The following is a 24,192-nucleotide window of genomic DNA, read 5'->3' as shown; positions in this document are numbered from 1 at the left end:
GCCCACAACCACCCGTGTGCCTCACACTGCGCTGTCTTACCATAGACGACCAGCAGGCCCACAACCACCCGTGCCTCACACTGCGCTGTCTTACCATAGACGACCAGCAGGCCCACAACCACCCCTGTGCTTCACACTACGCTGTCTTACCATAGACGACCAGCAGGCCCACAACCACCCGTGCTTCACACTGCGCTGTCTTACCATAGACGACCAGCAGGCCCAGGGCTAACAACAAGATCAGAACGAAGCGGAACTGGAACAGGGAGCGGTCCATCAGCTCAGAGTAGTAGACACCAGCCTGCGAAGAGTCCACACACACACACACACACACACACAGTTTCTTTGTTAGACACCCCCCCCGATGAACAGGGGCATGGTGGATTAATGGAAACATCATGCATTTTATCATTATCACTATCATCATAATCATTATATCAACAAGATCAGGACGAAGCGGAATTGGAACAGGGAGCGGCGATCCATCAGCTCAAAATAGTAGACGCCAGCCTGCGAAGAGTCCACACACACACACACACACACACACACACACACACACACACACACACACACACACACACACACACACACACACACACACACACACACACACACACACACAGTTTCTAAAGTATTATATTTAATACTGTTATTTATATTTACATTGTTGTAGGTTAATACTTGTTGATATGCATATACATATTCTCCTTCCCATGACAACTCATTCAATACACACCACAACCTCTTTAGACTTTTTCTTATAATATACTTTTCCTCTGATACATAACATGAACTTTTTTTCTTTTTTTTTTTTTCAATAATATTCACATGCATTCCCTTTCCTTTATACACTACTTTACTCCTTTCCGTCTAAAAACACTTATAGTGAATAGACGTTAAACTGAAGAAAACAGTTTCTTTGTTAGGACCCCCCACCCCCACCCCCCCATCCCCCGATGAACAGGGGCATGGCGGATTAATGGAAACATCATGCATTTTATCATTATCACTATCATCATAATCATTATGTCATCATTATCTTCTTCTTCTGCGTTCGTGGGCTGCAACTCCCACGTTCACTCGTGTATACGCGAGTGGGCTTTTACGTGTATGACCGTTTTTAACCCGCCATGTAGGCAGCCATACTCCGCACAAAAAATGGGCACAAAAAAATAAAAAATGAAGCCTAATTATATGCAAACTGCATTTACTGTTATATTTATATTTTTGGTATTCTCTAAACTTGGCACTTTGATCTGATATTCTGACCCAACAACAAGAGCAGTCATTATTATCATTTTTTTATCAACTTCTTTTGCTAAGCATGGACATTTTATTTATTTTGTAAACGTTTTGGTGCAGATAGTAAAAAAGGGAAATTACTCTGTAATTAATGCTAGGGGACTTAATTTGCTTTAAACTGATCTTTCTCATCTTAAACATTACATTTTGAAATTATACTCAATGCATAAAAAGCTTGGATTTTTTTTTTTAAATGTATCACAAGTGAGTCTTGAAGGCCTTGCCTCTCTTGTTTGTTTATTTTTTAAGCAAAACTTAAATCAATAATTTTAACACACACACACACACTTTCACTTACTCGTATGCGTACACAGTAATTTCCCCTCCCCTCCCCCTCCTCCCACTCGATTTTTTCCTTCCCTCGTCCAATATTACTTACAGTGAAAAGACGTTAAACTAAAGAACGAACACACACACACACCGCACAATACCACACACACACACACACACACACACACACACACACACACACACAGACCCCCACCCCCCTCACCTTGGTGGTCTGGATGATGCCTAGAGCCTTGGCCAAGCACATGACGAAGAAGGTGACCAGCAGATGAACGGCCACCTTGCTACAGGCCCTCTTCTCTATCCACCCCTCCATGCTGACCACAATGTTGTCCACAATCGTCAGACAGCCCACACACTGTGCAACACACACACCACCATCATCATTCGTCGTCATCGTCACCTTCATCATGATACACTGTGCACACCCACACCATCACCACAATGTTGTCCACAATCGTCAGACAGCCCACACACTGTGCAACACACACACCACCATCATCATCCGTCGTCATCGTCACCTTCATCATAATACACTGTGCACACACACACCATCATCGTCATCTTCATCATCATCATCATACACTGTGCACACACGCCACCATCACCATCATCATCATCTCCATCATCGTCATCATACACTGTGCACACACACACCATCATCATCATCTTCACCATCGTCATCATACACTGTGCACACACACACACCATCATCATCATCTTCACCATCATCATCATACACTGTGCACACACACACACACAACATCATCATCTTCATCATCGTCATCATACACTGTGCACACACGCCATCATCATCATCTTCATCATCGTCATCATACACTGTGCACACACACACACCATCATCATCATCTCCATCATCGTCATCATACACTGTACACACACACACCATCATCATCATCTCCATCATCGTCATCATACACTGTGCACACACACGCCATCATCGTCATCTTCACCATCGTCATCATACACTGTGCACACACACACACCATCATCGTCATCTTCATCATCGTCATCATACACTGTGCACACACACACGTCACCATCGTCATCTTCACCATCATCATCATACACTGTGCACACACACACCATCATCATCATCATCTTCATCATCGTCATCATACACTGTGCACACACACACACCATCATCGTCATCTTCATCATCGTCATCATACACTGTGCACACACACACACACACCATCATCATCATCATCTCCATCATCGTCATCATACAACAGAAAGATAAAGGCACACCAACAGACAGACAGACAGAAACATGACAAGCCAGCCAGGTGATCCCCCCCCCCCCCCCCCCACCCCCCCCCACCTCACCAGAAACATGAGAGCGAAAATGAAGGCTGCCAGGAAGAAGATGAAGGCGTAGACAGAGGGGATGCCCAGGGTGGTGAAGGCTGCAGGCATCTGCCACAGCATCAGCGCCGGCCCTATTCTGTCTGCACGCACACAACATTCACCCACATCCTGGGTTTCACTTTCTCCTCAAGGAGGCCTGACTGGCTGTTCAGACAAATCTTGATTAACTGTACGCTACACCACATCCGCTAGGCCGATGCCCGACCAGCTGGCATAACCCAAGATAAGATAAGATAAGATAAGATAAGAATAACTTTATTATCTTTTCGTGCCCAGAACAAACATTTCCAAACACACGACAATATCACATAAAAGTTGAGAAAACACAAATGTCTTTTAACTCCAAAAGTATAACTAGGCAACATTTGCAAATCTAATTATCTTACTTACAGCTAAAATGACTTTTTTGCCTCCTTTGAGCATATTACAAAAATTAAAAACCGATTTTGGAGACAAATATTTTTTAGGAACATACCTATTTCGCAACTGATCATAATTGGGACATTCCATTATAAAAATGAAACTCACACACACACTACACACACTATCATAAAATGCATACAACCATACCAACGTACTGTCCGAACAACTCCTCCCGTACACACTCAAGCGAACACACACGCCTTCCAACATACAGACTCTCCTTTCCCTTTTCTTTCTCCGTTTCTTTCTGTTCTGAAACCACCACCTACATGCGACGTTAGGGTTGCGGTCGTTCTTGGTGATCATGTTGGCGATGTAGGGAGCCATGGTGATAGCGGGCAGCTCGCTCATCAGGATGTAGACGATCACCACCAACAACCATCCTCTGCAATCACACACACACACACACACACACACACACCTATGTCACTGCCGCACTGTTGTCAGGAATCCTCAGCATGCCTATCAAGGCCCCACAATACCCCTCATCCCCAATTTTCAGTTTTATTATGGATGCTTTCATGGGACAGGGCCCTATCTACACTTGACAAGGCCCCAAAATTCCCCTCATCCCCAAAAAGTACAACCCCACTTGTCAGTTGAACGATGGATTTTTCATGGAACAGTGCCCTATCTACACTTGACAAGGCCCCAAAATACCCCTCATCCCCAAACATACAACCAGGGCCTCCATTAACACACACATATGTGCGTCCCTGACTCTCTAAAATGAGAGAGAATGCACTACAGTTTCGGCTAGGGAGTCCACGGGACGCACTATAAAACTGGCGGCAACTGAAATGTGAACAATCACTGTCAAACAACAGCGCTCGCTTCTTCACGTTTCATAGGTTTTCAGTCAGCGTCTATCATCGGGAAATCGGTGACTGCTGCTAAGTTCATGACTTTCGTCTTATCCCCCTTTACAGAAAACTGTTGCCCATTTCACAATGAGGCTTGTCGAGTATTCTGCGATACAGTACAAAAAAAAGAATGCTTCTTCTATTGTGGCTTGACGCTCCAAAATGCAAACAAGACAAAAGGGATGATTCTGAATCCGCCAATGTTGATCAGCCAGCTTCAAACTCACTGAAAAAGCCGCACTTAATAATAATAATAATAATAATGGTATTTATATAGCGCTGAATCTTGTGCAGAGACAAATCAAAGCGCTTTCGCACCAGTCATTCACACGCATGCATAACTCTACAACTGTAGAAACTAAAGATAAGGAAGGGCAGGCAAGGGAGGCTATTTTGGGAAGAGGTGGGTTTTAAGGCCAGACTTGAAAGAGCTGAGAGTGGAGACTTGACAAAGCGAAAGAGGAAGTTCATTCCAATCGCAAGGTCCAGAGACAGAGAAAGAACGGTGACCAACAGTCGAGTGTCTGAATCTGGGTCTGCATTAACAGAGTGGATCCAAAGCCGATCGTAGTGAGTGAGATGGTGTGTAGAGGTGAAGGCAGCCACAGAGATAGGAAGGGGCACTTATTAACGTTCGTGGGACTAAGAATTCAAATGGCTGCAGTACAACGAAAGACGCACATGTAATGCAGTGCAGAACTTTTGTGAAATTCGCAACCAGGTGTCATCGTGCAACTCCCGGGAAATAAATACAGTTGTCAGTGACAGGATCGACAAACTTTCAAAAATCGTTCTTGTATGGCTTTTCGTTTTCAGCGATTCACTCCTCTCAATCTTTCTTACTCACTATGTGCTGTTCATCTGTCTGTCTGTCTGTGTGTGAGGGGCGGGGGGGTGAGTGGTGTGTGTGTGTGTATGTGCATGTGTATCTTTCTCTCTCTCTTGTGTGTGTGTGCATGTGTATCTCTCTTTCTCTCTGTGTGTGCATGTGTGTCTTTCTCCGAGTTCAGAGAGTGCTTGTGAGTGTGTGTGAGTGTGTCTATCCCTTTCACTCATTCAGTGTGTGTTTGTGTGTGCATGTGAACTGACTGAAAGGCAGTGTGTGGTGTGTCTGGATGAAAGAATGCTTTCTTGAAAAAAAACAAAAACACACACACGTACATAAATACATTCACAACAAGGCAATACTATAAATTGCAGATATGAACAATCACACACACACACACACACACACACGCACACACACACACACACACACACACACACAAACAGTAACACACACAAAAGGCAAAAAAATATGCCCCACACACGCCCACACACATGCTGTACTGTACTGTCCTGTACGGCACATTTTTCATTGTACTGTCGTGCATGTAGTGTAGTTTTTGTCCTGTACAGTACAGCGCTAAACCACACTGCTCTGTATAGTATACCACCAACCAAGACTCTTTCTGTACTATCCAGCCATGGCCACATATACAGCCCCTGGTCTGTCTGTCTCTCTGTCTGTCTGTCTCTCTCACCCACACACTCACTCTCACATTCATTCATTCATTCATTTATCATTCATTTATTCCTTCCTTCCTTCCTTCATTCATTCATTCATCCTCTCTCTCACTCACTCTCTCTCATTACCATATTCATATACATTATTGTCATTAATAAGGGTATCATGATTATGTACTTGTAAATGCTACTATGCAATTGAGTGTATTTGAATTTCATGTATGTTTTTCTATAACCTTTTGTTATTTTGTGAACATTTTGATTTCATTTCTTTTTGCCCTGAGGGCTGGATGTAAAAAAGCATGTGCATGCTTATTCCACTTCCCTCATTAAAAAGATTCGTTCGTTCGTTCGTTCACAACATTCACAATACACATATATTCACAACACACACACACTCACCACGCAACCTCACCCTCCTGCTACACCACCAATCCTCCCTCACCCCCTCACCCCTCTACCATCACACCCCCTCCCTCCCCGCGCCCCCAAACACACACACACACACAAACACACACACACACACACACACACATCAAGCTGGAACATACACATTGCGGATGATGCGGCCGCGGCCACACATACGGCCCATGGTGACAGCCACAGAGGTCCACACTGGCAGGCTGTACATGACTCTCTGAAACCCCTTGGTCCAGTCCTTGAGGATTTCCTCCTTGTTCAGCAAGTTCACCTGCACACCCTCTGTCCGTTTAGTTATTTGTCCGTTGATTTGTCCGTTTATCTATCTATTTATTCATTTATTCATTTATTTATTTCTTCATTCATCATAACCTTTGGTCCAGTCCTTGAGGATCTCTTCCTAAATTCAGCAAGTTCACCTGCACAGCCTCTGTCCGTTTAGCGACTTGTCTGCTGATTTGTCTGTTTATCTATTTATTTATTTATTCATTTATTCATTTATTTCTTCATTCATCATAACCTTTGGTCCAGTCCTTGAGGATTTCCTCCTTGTTCAGCAAGTTCACCTGCAAACCCTCTGTCCATTTAGTTATTTGTCTGCTGATTTGTCTGTTTATCTATCTATTTATTCATTTATTTATTTCTTCATTCATCATAACCTTTGGTCCAGTCCTTGAGGATCTCTTCCTAAATTCAGCAAGTTCACCTGCACAGCCTCTGTCCGTTTAGCGACTTGTCTGCTGATTTGTCTGTTTATCTATTTATTTATTTATTCATTTATTCATTTATTTCTTCATTCATCATAACCTTTGGTCCAGTCCTTGAGGATTTCCTCCTTGTTCAGCAAGTTCACCTGCAAACCCTCTGCCCATTTAGCAACTTGTTTGTTGATTTATCTGTTTGTTTACTCATCTAACTGTTTATTTATTTATCTATTTGTTATTTATCTATTTATTTAACTATAACCGTTTGTCCAATTCTTTACGATCTCTTCTTTGTTCAGCAAGTTCACCTGCACACCCTATTCTTTACGATCTCTTCTTTGTTCAGCAAGTTCACCTGCACACCCTATTCTTTACGATCTCTTCTTCGTTCAGCAAGTTCACCTGCACACCCTATTCTTTACGATCTCTTCTTTGTTCAGCAAGTTCACCTGCACACCCTATTCTTTACGATCTCTTCTTTGTTCAGCAAGTTCACCTGCACACCCTATTCTTTACGATCTCTTCTTTGTTCAGCAAGTTCACCTGCACACCCTGTTCTTTACGATCTCTTCTTTGTTCAGCAAGTTCACCTGCACACCCTGTTCTTTACGATCTCTTCTTTGTTCAGCAAGTTCACCTGCACACCCTATTCTTTACGATCTCTTCTTTGTTCAGCAAGTTCACCTGCACACCCTATTCTTTACGATCTCTTCTTCGTTCAGCAAGTTCACCTGCACACCCTATTCTTTACGATCTCTTCTTCGTTCAGAAAGTTCACCTGCACACCCTATTCTTTACGATCTCTTCTTCGTTCAGCAAGTTCACCTGCACACCCTATTCTTTACGATCTCTTCTTTGTTCAGCAAGTTCACCTGCACACCCTATTCTTTACGATCTCTTCTTTGTTCAGCAAGTTCACCTGCACACCCTATTCTTTACGATCTCTTCTTTGTTCAGCAAGTTCACCTGCACAACCTATTCTTTACGATCTCTTCTTTGTTCAGCAAGTTCACCTGCACACCCTATTCTTTATGATCCCTTCTTTGTTCAGCAAGTTCACCTGCACACCCTATTCTTTATGATCTCTTCTTTGTTCAGCAAGTTCACCTGCACACCCTATTCTTTACGATCTCTTCTTTGCTCAGCAAGTTCACCTGCACACCCTATTCTTTACGATCTCTTCTTTGTTCAGCAAGTTCACCTGCACAACCTATTCTTTACGATCTCTTTTTTGTTCAGCAAGTTCACCTGCACACCCTATTCTTTACGATCTCTTTTTTGTTCAGCAAGTTCACCTGCACACCCTATTCTTTACGATCTCTTCTTTGTTCAGCAAGTTCACCTGCACACCCTATTTCCATTCAGTTAGTTGTCTGTTGATTGATTGATTGATTGACTGATTGATTTTATCATAACCTTTTTGAGCAGTCTTTCAGGATCTCTTCTTTAGTCAGGAAGTTCAACTGCTCACTCTCTTTCCGTCTGGTTAGTTATCTGTCTGCTTATTTCCGTATTTGTTTTTTTAGTTGTTGTTTTTTAAGTTATTTATTTATTTCTCTCCTTTAAGAACTCTTCATTCAGCGACTTCACTGGCAAACCCCCCTTTTCATTTAGTTAGATATCTATCTGTTAACCAATTAATTCACTAATTAATTAATCATACCACTGAAGAAAACCAAAAAAAAAAAATTCATGAATATATATTCAGTACTGTATATAGCACAGCTTGAAGCATCTACCGTACCATGCCCAGAGACACAAACTGCAAAAAATATCTCAGAGAAGAAAGCAAAACGAACAATAATAATGATACTATCATCAATAAAAAAATAATAATAATAATAAATAAATAAAATAAAATGAATAATAAATAAAGTAAATAAATCAACAACAAAAAAAAGAAAACCAAAGGGAAGTAAACTGATTACAATTCATAAATACACATACAGACATGTGACGTTTTGTATTTACCTGTGTCCCTCTTTCCCACAACTGATTTCTCTGTGTGAAATTCAGACTGCTCTCCCTGCGAGAGTGCATCACTGCTGTGCAGTGCTGTCCTGTTTCTGCTCTTTCTTTCTTCTGCCTGCAAGTGTTCTGCTTTTCCATAAAAAGTGAATTTTGCGACAGAATTTTGCCTGGGCCAACCCTTCAGTTGTGGTGCATTGTTTTGGGGGGGGGGGGGGGGGGGGGTTGGGGGGGGTTTTTGTTGTTTTTTTTGTGGGTTTTTTTTTTGTTTTGGGTTGTTGTTTTTTCTGTGTGCTAAATCAATGCTGCAAACAGGACCTTCCAAGGAAAAAGTTGCAGCCCTTAACAGAATCGTAAAAACTGCCACCAAGATTACCGGGGCTGATCTACCTTCTCTAGAAGACATACATTATAAGCAGCTACTAAAGAAAGCAAAATCAATCAGCCAGGACAAATCACATCAAACTTTTGGGATTTTCGAGATGCTCCCCTCTGGTCGACGGTACAGAAGTATAGGGACGAAAACCAATCGCTTCGCCAATAGCTTTTCCCCCAAAGCAGTCAAAGCTCTGTCTCTCGAACAAATCCAGTGTGATAAATAGAATTGTTCCCATCTACCTGAAGATCTAGTCATCAGTCCCATCCACATGTAATATGCGGCTTCTGTTCAAACGTGTGTGTGTGTGTGTGTATGTGTATGTGTGTGTGTGTGTGAGAGAGAGAGAGAGAGAGAGAGAGAACTTGTGTGTGTGTGCGTGTGTGAGTGCGTGCGTGCATGTGTGTGTGTGTGTGTGTGTGAGAGAGAGAGAGAGAGAGAGAGAGCATATACACAAGTTTTTATACTGATATGCACTTGTATGTATCCTAATTTCTACTGTATCTGTGTTTGTGTATGATTTTCGATACATGTTCGTTATCTTGTTATGTACTATCCCGCCCAACATTCCTTGTGACCCTGGTACACTTGGTAATAAAGACATATTCTATTCTATTCTATTCTATTCTATGAACACTGTATTGGCAGATAAGCGTCTTAACCACTCCACCACCTTCCTCAACAAAGACAGAGGTGAAGGCCCGGACGGCAGGTCACAGTGGCCGTGCTCTCACCTGGTTGTTGTCTTTGAGGAACTGCAAGGTGGGGCCCAGGTCCAGGTTTGCCCAGCCATAGCCCAGCACCGCCAGCAGACACGCCGTTGCCGTGGGGCCCAGCAAGAACAGCATCTGCACACACACACACACACGCACACACACACACGCACGCACGCACGCACGCACGCACGCACACACACACACACAGTGGAGTGATGGCCTAGAGGTAACGCGTCCGCCTAGGAAGCGAGAGAATCTGGGTGCGCTGGTTCAGTCGAATCACGGCTCAGCCGTCGATATTTTCTCCCCCTCCACTAGACCTTGAGTGGTGGTGTGGACGCTAGTCATTCGGATGAGATGATAAGCCGAGGTCCCATGTGCAGCATGCACTTAGCGCACGTAAAAGAACCCACGGCAACAAAAGGGTTGTTCCTGGCAAAATTCTGTAGAAAAAATCCACTTCGATAGGAAAAACACATAAAACTGCACGCAGGAAAAAAATGCAAAAAAATGGGTGGCACTGTAGTATAGCGACACGCTCTCCCTGGTGAGAGCAGCCCGAATTTCACACAGAGAAATCTGTTGTGATAAAAAAAGAAATACAAAAACACACACACACACACACACACACACAAAGTGTGATTGATTGATTCTTCTTCTTCTTCTTCTTCTTGGTTTGTGGGCTGCAACTCCCACATTCACTCGTATGCACACGAGTGGGCTTTTACATGTATGACCGTTTTAACCCTGCCATGTAAACAGCCATACTCCGTTTTCGGGAGTATGCATGCTGGGTATATTCTTATTTCCACCAAACACTAATGGATTACAGGATCTTTAACATGCATATTTGATCTTCTGGTGCCGTCACCAAGATTCGAACCCGGGACCCTCAGATTGAAAGTCCAACGCTTTAACCACTAAGCTACTGCTACCCATCATCTGGACAGCATTATCTTTTCTTTTTTTTTTCTTTTTTCTTTTTTGACATTGGCTAAAATGTACAGATGGAATACTAGATTTAAGACTAAGTGACATGAAACCACTATGTTCATCAACACAGGCACCATCACAGTCTCAAAATCACACAGGCTCAAATCAGAACAAGACAAAGCACGTCACATTCAGATTCACCATAGTCAAAAACTATACACCAAAGAACCAGGCACAAAAAAAAAAAAAAAAAAAAAAAGATTGATACTTTTTGACTCACTTGTGTAAACAAAGTGAGTCTATGTTTTAACCCGGTGTTCGGTTGTCTCTGTGTGTGTGTGTGTGTGTGTCTGTGTGTCCGTGGTAAACTTTAACATTGCCATTTTCTCTGCACATACTTTGTCAGTTGACACCAAATTTGGCATAAAAATAGGAAAAATTCAGTTCTTTCCAGTCATCTTGTTTAAAACAATATTGCGCCTCTGGGATGGGCACAAAAAAAATAAAGAATGAAGCCTAATTATATGCAAACTGCATTTACTGTTATATTTATATTTTTTGTATTCTCTAAACTTGGCACTTTGATCTGATATTCCGACCCAACAGCTAGAGCAGTCATTATGATTATTATCATTTTTTGTTCAAACAGGAACTTCTTTTGCTAAGCATGGAAGTTTTATTTAGTTTGCAAACGTTTTGGTGCAGATAAGTAAAAAAGGGAAATTACTCTGTAATGCTAGGGGAGTTAATATGCTTTAAACTGATCTTTCTCATCTTAAACATTACATTTTGAAATTATACTCAATACATAAAAAGCTTGGATTTTTTTTTTTTTTTTTTTTAAAGTGTATCACATGTGAGTCTTGAAGGCCTTGCCTCTCTTGTGCATTGATACTTTTGGATAAGCAACTTACATAGCATAGCGCCCCTCCTCGGCCAGAGACCAAGCTCTGAGCATTTCACAAACACGGAGTCATCAGCACCACAGGCTGCCTGCCGCCCAGCCGGCTAGAGCCGACTGAGGAGAGCTGCCTTGGACGCTCATTCCTTCGTTAACTGTGTCACCCAGTCAGGCCCCAGCCACTTGCACACGCACATGACACACACGTGCGTACTGGCGCGGTGGACAGCATTATCTTTATCATTTGCTGTTTACAGCCCGGCCAGCTGACCCCCCCACAGGAGCCATGTATCAGGGCTGAACACGTCACCACACAATAATGCCTACATACTGACACACGAGTCACACTGTTAACACCTGTGCTCAAACACTCACACATCTTTTATCATCTGCTGTTTATTGCCCACCTGACCACACGGGGGGGAGGGGGGGGGCTACATACCAATTTGACCAATCTGACTGGACCTTGACAAGCTCTTTTGAATGCTTACAATATGCAAATGCAATATGCACAACAACAACAACAACAACAAAAAAAAGATGCCAGTGAATTAAGTTATGTATGTAAATCATGGCTGGGCCTGACAAAAAAACAACAACAACACTATTTTCTAATGCCCCCCCCCCCCACCCCCCCGAAAAAAGCGATGTTTTCACAGCAGTAATGGCTAGAAAGGTGTTATCTGATATCTGATATTTGTTGTTGATTTTTCTCCTCACCATTTGCTACAGATGAGAAAATGCCAATGTCACTGATGAACACACACACACACACACACACACACACACACACACACACACACACACACACACACAAGCACAACACACACACACACATACATTCTCATACACACAAGCACAAATCAACACACACACACACACACACACACAGACCAACACACGCACACATAATCCAATACACACCAGCCAACACACACACACACACACACACACACAGAACAAAACATAAAAGAAATAATGTCCAACCAATTACTGTTGACTGAAATTGCTGAATCCCTGTTACACAGTCCAATAGGAGAGTTTCTGTGATGCGATCTTCCGATAATGAACTTCATTATTTTTTTGCTTTATTGGTGTTTATGTTGTTAATTGCTGTTACAAAGATATTTACGAATTGTTGATTCCATTGTTCTAGTTTATCCCTCCTTTTTTTCTGTATATTCCCCTTTAACCACCATCTCCAACACAAAATCACACACACACACACACACACACACACAGACAAACACACCACACACACACACACACACACACACAGAGACAAACACACCACACACACACACACACACACACACACAAACAGACACACACACACGACATGTCTAATATCACTCAAAGTAAAAAGACATTACACACACACACACACACACACACACACACACACACCAACACAAACACACACACAGCAACCTACTCACCCATCCACACACACGGCCTCCAAAGCCCACCAGCAGGAAGACCAGCACCCACACAATGGCCAGCGTCACTGGCATCAGAGACACCTCCGCTTTGCGGGCGATCTCAGTAAAGCGCCACTGTGGGAACCCAGCGATGTCCGTCAGGTCGTCTGACAGCTGCAGGAACTCGTACCTGTTCAGGTAATAATAATAAATAATAATAATAATGGTATTTATATAGCACTGAATCTTGTGCAGAGACAAATCAAAGCGCTTTCGCACCAGTCATTCACACGCATGCATAACTCTAAAACTGGAGAGATTGAATACAAGGAAGCGACAGGGAAGGGAGGCTATTTTGGGAAGAGGTGGGTTTTAAGGCCCGACTTGGAAAAGAGCTGAGTGTGGAGACTTGACGAAGCGAAAGAGGAAGTTCATTCCAACTGCAAGGTCCAGAGACAGAGAAAGAACGGCGGCCAACAGTCGAGTGTTTGAATCTGGGTAACCACGTCCGTTTGTTCCAGTTTGTTTGTTTCTCTTCTTCTTCTTCTTCTTCTTCGTTCGTGGGCTGCAATCCCGACGTTCACTTGTATGCACATGAGTGGGATTTTACGTGTATGACCGTTTTTACCCCGCCATGTAGGCAGCCATACTCCGCTTTCGGGGGTGTGCATGATGGGTATGTTCTTGTTTCCATAACCCACCGAACGCTGACATGGATTTCAGGATCTTTAATGTGCGCATTTGATCTTCTGCTTGCATATACACACGAAGGGGGTTCAGGCACTGGCAGGTCTGCACATGTGTTGACCTGGGAGATCGTAAAAATCTCCACCCTTTACCCACCAGGCGCCGTCACCGTGATTCGAACCCGGGACCCTCAGATTGAAAGTCCAACGCTTTAACCACTCGCCCGTCAGTTTGTTTCTCATGGAGGCATCATTCAGCGTTCGGACGAATCCATTAAGTCACACCTCCTCTTGCCTGGCAGATGCCTGACTGGAGGCGTAACCCACTGCGCTTAGTCAGGCCTTGAGTGCATGCATATGTATTCTGTGTACCTTTTCAGAGAGGATTTCTTCTACATACTTTTGCCAGAGGACTACACTTTTGTTTGCCAAGGGTTCTTGTTCAGTGTGCCAAGGGTGTGCTGCTCACTGGGGGGTCCTTGGTGTAGTTTATTTTATTTATTAAGACTTCTTGCTATAGCGCATATTCTTGAAGCTCTATGCGCTTTACAATAGCACTAAAAACATTCACTCAAACATCCCCACACAAACATATACATATAATTTGAAACATAGGTAAGAGAGAACAATTAAAATAGGTCATGTCAGTTGATTAAATCAAGAAATGAAACAGGTATAAAAATATAATTTTAAAAAAAATTAATATAAAAGGGAAGAAGATAAAAACGAAATAATGAAAAAAAAAAAAAAAGAAAAAAAGTATTAAAAAATTTTTTTTTTAAAGTAGACAACTGAAATTGAAAGAACACAAGCACGTATGCGCATGCATAATATACGTAGGTACATACATACATACATACAGACATGTATCATCTCTGAATGATTGTTGCTCAGCTTCTTTTTCCAGTCAAACTAAATGGGAGAAATGGTGAGAGCAGGATTTGAACACAGACCCTCAGGGACACTGTACTGGCCGAGTGGCATCGCAGGACTTGAACACAGACCCTCAGGGACACTGTACTGGCCGAGTGGCATCGCAGGATTTGAACACAGACCCTCAGGGACACTGTACTGGTAGAGTGGCATCGCAGGACTTGAACACAGACCCTCAGGGACACTGTACTGGTAGAGTGGCATCGCAGGATTTGAACACAGACCCTCAGGGACACTGTACTGGCCGAGTGGCATCGCAGGATTTGAACACAGATCCTCAGGGACACTGTTCTGGTAGAGTGGCATCGCAGGATTTGAACACAGACCCTCAGGGACACTGTACTGGTAGAGTGGCATCGCAGGACTTGAACACAGACCCTCAGGGACACTGTACTGGTAGAGTGGCATCGCAGGATTTGAACACAGATCCTCAGGGACACTGTACTGGTAGAGTGGCATCGCAGGATTTGAACACAGATCCTCAGGGACACTGTACTGGTAGAGTGGCATCGCAGGATTTGAACACAGACCCTCAGGGACACTGTACTGGTAGAGTGGCATCGCAGGATTTGAACACAGACCCTCAGGGACACTGTACTGGTAGAGTGGCATCTTAACCACTCTGCCACCTTCCTCAATACCAACGTAAAAAAAAAAATAAAAAAAAAGAAACGTTTTTGAAGTGATACTGACGGGTGCAATAGGCGAGTGGTTAAAGCGTTGGACTTTCAATCTGAGGGTCCCCGGTTTGAATCTCGGTAACGGCGCCTGGTGGATAAAGGGTGGAGATTTTTCCGATCTCCCAGGTCAACATATGTGCAGACCTGTTAGTGCCTGAACCCCCTTCGTGTGTATACGCAAGCAGAAGATCAAATACGCACGTTAAAGATCCTGTGATCCATGTCAGCGTTCGGTGGGTTATGGAAACAAGAACATACCCAGCATGCACACTCCTGAAAACGGAGTATGGCTGCCTACATGGCAGAGTAAAAACGGTCATACACGTAAAAGCCCACCCGTGTACATACGAGTGAACGTGGGAGTTGCAGCCCACGAACACAGAAGAAGAAGAAGTGATACTTATCAAGCTGTACAACTTGTTTTCCTTCTTTTGAAATATTATACTGTAGCAAAATTATGTGACAGATTGTTTTATGCCTGTTCAAGTAACTCAAACTAAGCTGTACTATAACTTTTTTTCTTCTTCTTCTTTCACTACATCATAATACATTGGGACAAAATTAAGAGAGATTTTTTTTTTAATGTGCCTTGTTTAATCACACCTGTTAAAATAATGCACAATAATATATTTGGACAAAAACCTGCTCAAAACAATGCAATAACCGATACATTAACAAAAAGAAAAACAAACAAACAAACACATAAACAGAAAACTTCATATAAAATAGAAAATGAATAACAATATCAGAAAAGGTTAATAAAATATATATGTATATATCATACAACAAACCAACGCAGCACGGCATGCACTCACTTGTAGAACAGTTCCTCAGGTCTGTGAGCATCCCCTGATCCATACAACACAGAGCTGAAACAGACCAGAACAAACACAACTGGGTTTTGTTGTCGTTCCTGTTGTTGCTGTGGTTGCTGTGCCTTAACTCCTTGTCTACTGCTGACGACAGTACTTGTCAGTGAAGGGCTGTCACATCGCTGAGATAAGACGGAGCTTACACTGAGTTACCGGTCTGGATGTCAGACCATCCTTCTTTACTTAATAATAATAATAATAATAATGGTATTTATATAGCGCTGGATCTTGTGCAGAGACAAATCAAAGCGCTTTCGCACTAGTCATTCACACGCATGCATAACTCTAATACTGTAGAAACTAAAGACAAGGAAGGGCAGGCAAGGGAGGCTATTTTGGGAAGAGGTGGGTTTTAAGGCCAGACTTGAAAGAGCTGAGTGTGGAGACTTGACGAAGCGAAAAAGGAAGTTCATTCCAATCGCAAGGTCCAGAAACAGAGAAAGAACGGCGGCCAACAGTCGAGTGTTTGAATCTGGGTATGCGTAAACAGAGTGGATCCGAGGCCGATCATAGTGAGCGAGATGGAGTGTAGAGGTGAAGGCAGCCGCAGAGATAGGAAAGGGCAGTTTTGTGAATGCATCTATAACATAGAGTGCTGATCTTGTACTTTATTCAGTGTGAGACAGGGAGCCAGTGGAGATGTTGCAAAAGAGGAGTGATGTGCTCAGATCTTTTCTTTCTGAGGACGAGTCGGGCAGCAGAGTTTTGTATGCGCTGAAGGGACTTTCTTCCTCTCAGGATTGAATTACTTTCTGTTCAGCAGAATAATTTTTACATTCAAAATATGCAGAAAGGAGTCACTGCATTTACACCACCACACCACACTGATCACATTCCACCATGATGTGACAAAAGGGCTAGCTGCCCTTCAAAAGCTGGTTCCTCTTCTTGGAAATGACTGCATCGTGATCAGTTATGTCCATGCAAAGCAACTGGAAATGACTTGCATCGTGATAAGTTATGTCAATGCAAAGCAACTGGAAATGACTGCATCTTGACAAGTTATGTCAATGCAAAGCAACTGGAAATGACTGCATCTTGACAAGTTATGTCAATATAAAACAACTGGAAGTGACTGCATCGTGATAAGTTATGTCAACGCAAAGCAACTGGAAATGACTGCATCGTGACAAGTTATGTCAATAAAAAACAACTAGAAATGACTGCATCTTGACAAGTTATGTCAATAAAAAACAACTAGAAATGACTGCATCTTGACAAGTTATGTCAATAAAAATTAACTAGAAATGACTGCATCTTGACAAGTTATGTCAATAAAAAACAAGAGAGGCAAGGCCTTCAAGACTCACTTGTGATACACTTTAAAAAAAAAAAATCTAATCGTTAAAATGTGTTCTGTATTTGTTATTATAAAGTTTCGCGTTAAAAAAAAAATTAAAAAGAAAAAAAAGTCCTAACCAGATTTGAATTAAGTCCCCTAGCATTAATTACAGAGTAATTTCCCTTTTTTACTATCTGCACCAAAACGTTTGCAAAATAAATAAAACTTCCATGCTTAGCAAAAGAAGTTCCTGTTTGAACAAAAAAGTGAAAATAATGACTGCTCTTGTTGTTGGGTCAGAATATCAGATCAAAGTGCCAAGTTCAGAGAATTCAAAAAATATAAATATAACAGTAAATGCAGTTTGCATATAATTAGGCTTCTTTTTTTTTTTTTTTTTTTTTTTTTTTTTTGTGCCCATCCCAGAGGTGCAATATTGTTTTAAACAAGATGACTGGAAAGAACTGATTTTTTCCTATTTTTATGCCAAATTTGGTGTCAACTGACAAAGTATGTGCAGAGAAAATGTCAATGTTTAAGTTTACCACGGACACACACACACAGACACACACAGACAACCGAACACCGGGTTAAAACATAGACTCACTTTGTTTACACAAGTGAGGCAAAAAATGGAAATGACTGCAACATGAGAAGTTGTGTCAATACAAAGCAACTGGAAATGACTGCATCATGACAAGTTGTTGTTTTTTTATGTCCTCTTCAATGTCTGTATCTTTTTCCTTATTCATGCTATTTCGCTGTCTCAATTATTCACTGTAATTCAATCATCAAAGTCAAAACCTTTTTTTTTTTTAAACAACTCCATTTCCATGTTGCATACAATAACAACTGCCCATGATCATTACTGATAATATACCTGTATCATATGTCAATTTATATATAAATATATATATATATATATAAACACCTCAGCTCAGTCTCTTACCTTCATACTAATTACCTGTCAATTACATGTCAATACATACATAATTTAGAAACCTCAAGCGCACCATGATATTAGTAATTACCATAATCATTATCATATATAGACTAGAAAATAGTATGAAGAGCTTTTTCCCTTTGGAATATCATATCTCCATTAACCTGAGAACACACATGCTTGCAACACAAAGACACACACACAGACTGAGACACAGACACAGACACACACACACACACACACACACACACACACACACATAAACACACACTCACTCTCTCTATCTATCTATCACACACACACACACACACACACTCTCTCTCTCTCTCTCTCTCTCTCTCTCTCTCTCACACACACACACACACACACACACACTCTCACTCTCTCTCTCTCTCTCTCTCTCTCTCTCTCTCTCACACACACACACACACACACACACACACACACACACACACACACACAACCTGCTTTACACATCAACTACACCCATAACACTCTCAGACACGGCATAAACTGGAATCATGATAGGAGAAACAGACACCCAGGAGCAGTAACTAATCTCCAGAGCTGAACACACTCTTCATCTTGCCAGAGTGGATTTGGTTGCTTCAGCACCGGAGGACGCAACGATTCTTTCAGGTCATGACAAACTAACACTGGCTTTGATGGAAAAGAAGTGAGAGGCAGAAATTCCTATTGTTTGCAGGTCAGAGAGTGGCTGAGTCTATAATGAGGGCTGATGAAAGGGAAATGAAGGAGTTTTTTTTTTGTTGTTCTTCTTCTTCTTCTTGTTTTCCCTCCCTTGCATTCAAAGTTATACTTTCTCTTGAAACATCTTCTAAACAGTTAATAATAAATTAATAGTAATAATAATAATATTGTTATATTTATATAGCGCTAAAGCTTGTGCTGAGACAAATCAAAGCGCTTTCGCACCAGTCATTCAAATGCATGCATAACTCTAAAACTGGAAAGGGGGCCTGGGGGGGGGGGGGGGGGGGGGGGCTAACAAACCAAACAAACAAACAAAAAACTGAAGACAAGGAAGAGGCAGGGAAGGGAGGCTATTTTGGGAAGAGGTGGGTTTTAAGGCCTGACTTGAAACAGCCGAGTGTGGAGACCTGATGAAGCAAAATAGGAAGTTCATTCCAATTACAAGGTCCAGAGACAGAGAAAGAACGGCGGCCAACAGTCGAGTGTTTGAATCTGGGTATGCGTAATCAGAGTGGATCCAAAGCCAATCGTAGAGAGCAAGATGGAGTGTAGAGGTGAAGGCAGCCACAGAGATAGGAAGGGGCAGAGTTGCGAATACATTTATAACATAGTAATATAACAATAATGAAAATAATAAATAATATTAATGATATTATTATTATCTAAGACTATAATGCACACACACACACATACACACAACACACACACACACACACACACACACACACACACACACACATAGAGTTCCATTTCACACACTATACACCAGATCAATGTAACAAAATTACACCACAGATCACACTACCCATGAGGAGAAGGAAGTTGGCCTCTTAACAAACAGGAATCGAACACAAGCCTGCCTTTCATATTTCATCTTCCTTGTGTCTTCTCCCTTGGCACGGCCCACAAACAGGAATTCTGTGCCACACACACACTGCACCAGGCCATCTCTGTTCGTGTGTTTTATAACTATACTGGCTGAGAAAAGCTTTATGGTCAAACGTGACGTCACTTGTCAAGGTGTGTGAGTGTGTGTGTGTGTGTGTGTGTGTGTGTGTTTGTGCACGTGCGTATGCATGCTTGCATATGTGCGAGCGTGCATGTTTGTGTGCTTCTTCACCAACTGCATGAAAGTACTAAGAGCTCATGGGATATATTATCAATACAGTCATGCGGCATAAGTAATCTTCTTCTTCCACTATTATTCATTATCATTATAAATTTTATATGATTATTCTCTCATGAAACAGCGGTGGCAAAAACCATTCTGATAAGGAAACACATAACTGCAGACAGTAATTGAGTAAACGACTGTGACAAAAGCCTTTCTGACAAGGAAACAGATAAACAGATGTTGACAGTAAACAGCACCCTAAATGTTTTAAGTGTGCACCTGCACAGTTATAGTGCGTGTTGTAGAAAGAGAGAGAGAGAGACACACACACACACACACACACACACACACACACACACACACAAATTGTTTTATTGCCACTAACAATACTATTGGCAAGGTGGGGGGCAAAATATATTAACAAATGAATAACGGTGGTATACAGAGAAACGAACATATCAATTAGAGTAAAAGATGGAGGGAAAAAAACAAAAAAACAACATAAAACTGAACATGAATGTCAACTCCAACAATTGCATTCATACATTCTTAAAGGGTAGCCTGGTCAATGCAGACAATGCAGATGTAACGATACTTTCAGAATCATATTCAAGAGGCACACAAAAGTACCGGCATGCTCACAATTCACTTAGTTCACGTTCACACATGAGCAAACCCTTGTATTTGTTGTTAATCAGGGCTCACCAGTGCATTATGCAAGGCATATTTATAATGCAAATGGTATGATCTCGATCATCCAACTTTCAACAAAATCATTCACATAAGTTGTGAACTTGGCATCAGGATAATAGTTTGTTGTTTTTCCAATGAGTATAAAGTTTCCTAATTGCTTTTTCTGACGATCCCAAGGTAGGGCAATGAATCTCAGTAGTAATTTTATTTTCTTTTTGTCATCTCTCAAAAACATACAGGTACAGTCCATTTTCTTTGAATTTTCTCCACTGAAAATGACAGTTCTTTTGAATTTCTTTGTAAGACTTACAGTTACACACAAAAAGGAAATTAAATAAAAGAGAGAGAGAAAGAGACACAGAGAGACACAGAAAGATAGACAGAGACAGACAGAGATATACAGAGAACAAAGACAGAGAAAAAAAACCCACACACACACACAGATCAAACCCGCCAGCCTGCATGTTTATGCATGCATTATGATTTTGATACCTATGCACTTGCATACAACACATGCATACAACAATCAAAACCACTAACTACTAAAACCACTAGAATCTCTTACAAAAGCAACAACAAAAGAAAAGATGTACATGTCCTAATTTGTCAAACTCCCCCTCAAAAAGCCATGATACACAGGGACTATATATACTATACAGATGAACTCTGAATAAAGTTGGTGAAGAACCTGACTGACTGGATTAAAATGTCACACACAGCGATAGGAACAGTTTGGTGTATGGGGTCACTGCTCAAGCCTCATGGATCTCTCCCCAAATGATGTGGTTTATATTCACACACACACACACACACACACACACACACACACACACACATGTAACACACACACACACACACACACATGTAACACACACACACACACATGTAACACACACACATGTAATACATATACTAACGCACATACATGTAACAAACACACATGTCACACACACACACACACACACGAAAATTCCTATGCTATCAATAATTGATACCCAAGTTTTGGTCTGTCCATCTCTCTCTCTGCCTGTCTCAACCCCACCCCCCACACCCCCAACACACACACCCCACCCCCACCCCCACACACACGAACACACACACACACACACCAGAAAATTCCCATGCTATCAATAACTGATATACCAGTTTGTCTGTCAGTCTATCACTGTCTGTCTCTTACACACACACACACACACACACACACACACACGCACACCTAACACCCCCACCCCCACCCCCCAAAACACACACACATAAAACATATGGCCTCAACCCTCATCATACTAAAACAGTTACCTTAAGCACAGCTGGAACTGATGTTCCAACAACATCAGATATAATAAACCAGCACTTTTTAACTAGGCCACATCAAACAAGGCCACAAAGAGCTATGGACCCTTAAATTAAAACCACAACTCCACAAAGTCAGTCACACTCAACACCTCCTGTCCAACAATGCCAAAACAAAGGAGAATAACTCCACCCACACACTCCAACTTCACCCTCCCCCACACCAACCCTCTCCCCGTCTCCTCCCCACCCTATCCACTTCAACTTTCTCTGGCACCTGACCACTTCAAAAATTTAAGAGTGTGGGAGACTTGCAGTGGAAGAAGACAGAGACATGGACAGGGGTGAAGGGGAGAGAGAGGGGTGTGTGTGAGTGTGTGCTGTGAACTTGAAAACATGGGAGGCTAACTCACTCTTCACTGCTAAAAAAAAAAAATATAAAAAATGCAGTCGCTGCTTTAGATTTAGTGACATGATAGTAGATAAAATGCTAGGTCGTTAGTGTCATGAATGTGAGGAAGATGAAATTCATTTTATGTTTTGCTGTCCTGCTCTTTTATGACTTTGGGATGAAATATAGTCAGCCGAAATATTTTCATAATCCATGTCGCTATAGATTTAATTTGCTCATGTCCTCTAGGAATGAGATTTGTGCTAATTTGGCATTCTACATTTACAAAGCTCTGGAACGATTGCATTTGTAACTGAAAAGTGACACGAACATTTCATTAAAATACCTATGAATTATTATTCATTGCTTGTAATTTTTTCTCCTATTATAAAATGCACTTGTGTAATTGGTGTATGACTGAATAAAACATTTTGCATTCACATTCACTCCAAGGCAAGAACACAAGTAACCTACAAACCAACCACAAAATCAATATTCAATACATTCGGGCAACGGCAACGCCAACGCCCACTCCGCCCTCCCAGACTACCACACACACACACACCCAAACTCAATCCAACCCAACCCACTCTTACACAACATAAGACAACCCATCAGCTGCTGTCATGAAGTGGTTAACATCGCGAACTGATGACTGGAAGGAAACTGGTTCGATCCCCATCAGAGATGAGTTTGTTTCTTTTTTCTTTTTTTCTTTTTTTTTTACCCATTGCCAGCTCCTCCCCACAGCTGAGTGTGATGTGGGCACAACTGGGAAGACTGGGGACCACATAGTCAAGGGTTATCCACTTCATGGATGAGTTTTTTTTGGGGGGGGGAAATGTTGCTTGAATTTCCTAACACTGCAGTCGCCTGTATCGCTCAGCCTGCGACTACGGCCTTGTGAAGTAGTCCCAAACCTAAATGGACCTCCATAACAGCATCATCATCAACCCCACCACCGTCACCAATATATAGAAAACAAGAGAGGCAAGGCCTTCAAGACTCACTTGTGATACACAGAAAAAAAAAATCCAAGCTTTTTATGTATTGTGTATAATTTCAAAATGTAATGTTTAAGATGAGAAAGATCAGTTTAAAGCGAATTAAGTCCCCTAGCATTAATTACAGAGTAATTTCCCTTCTTTACTGTCTGCACCAAAACGTTTGCAAAATAAATAAAACTTCCATGCTTAGCAAAAGAAGTTCCTGTTTGAACAAAAAATGATAATAATGACTGCTCTTGTTGTTGGGTCAGAATATCAGATCAAAGTGCCAAGTTTAGAGAATACAAAAAATATAAATATAACAGTAAATGCAGTTTGCATATAATTAGGCTTCATATTTTATTTTTTTGTGCCCATCCCAGAGGTGCAATATT

At 41.8% G+C, this 24,192-nt stretch overlaps 1 protein-coding gene across 1 annotated transcript in view; it reads right to left on the bottom strand.

Annotated features, from left to right (window-relative positions):
• The window catches only part of LOC143277927 (sodium- and chloride-dependent GABA transporter ine-like), a 65,690-nt gene that overhangs the window by 8,895 nt on the left and 32,603 nt on the right, over positions 1-24,192 (bottom strand). The window contains exons 6-13 of the mRNA XM_076582902.1: positions 16,328-16,381; positions 13,232-13,403; positions 9,977-10,090; positions 6,326-6,465; positions 3,675-3,790; positions 2,941-3,062; positions 1,796-1,948; positions 205-301 (exon numbers count right to left, since the gene is read on the bottom strand). Coding sequence (XP_076439017.1) covers positions 205-301; positions 1,796-1,948; positions 2,941-3,062; positions 3,675-3,790; positions 6,326-6,465; positions 9,977-10,090; positions 13,232-13,403; positions 16,328-16,381 — 968 coding nt within the window. The remainder of the gene's footprint in view (positions 1-204; positions 302-1,795; positions 1,949-2,940; positions 3,063-3,674; positions 3,791-6,325; positions 6,466-9,976; positions 10,091-13,231; positions 13,404-16,327; positions 16,382-24,192) is intronic.

The sequence above is a fragment of the Babylonia areolata genome, chromosome 35 (genome assembly GCF_041734735.1).
Source record: "Babylonia areolata isolate BAREFJ2019XMU chromosome 35, ASM4173473v1, whole genome shotgun sequence".
Lineage (NCBI taxonomy): Eukaryota > Metazoa > Mollusca > Gastropoda > Neogastropoda > Buccinidae > Babylonia > Babylonia areolata.
Note: the sequence above shows the minus strand (reverse complement) of the source record. Positions and strands in the feature narration are given on the sequence as shown.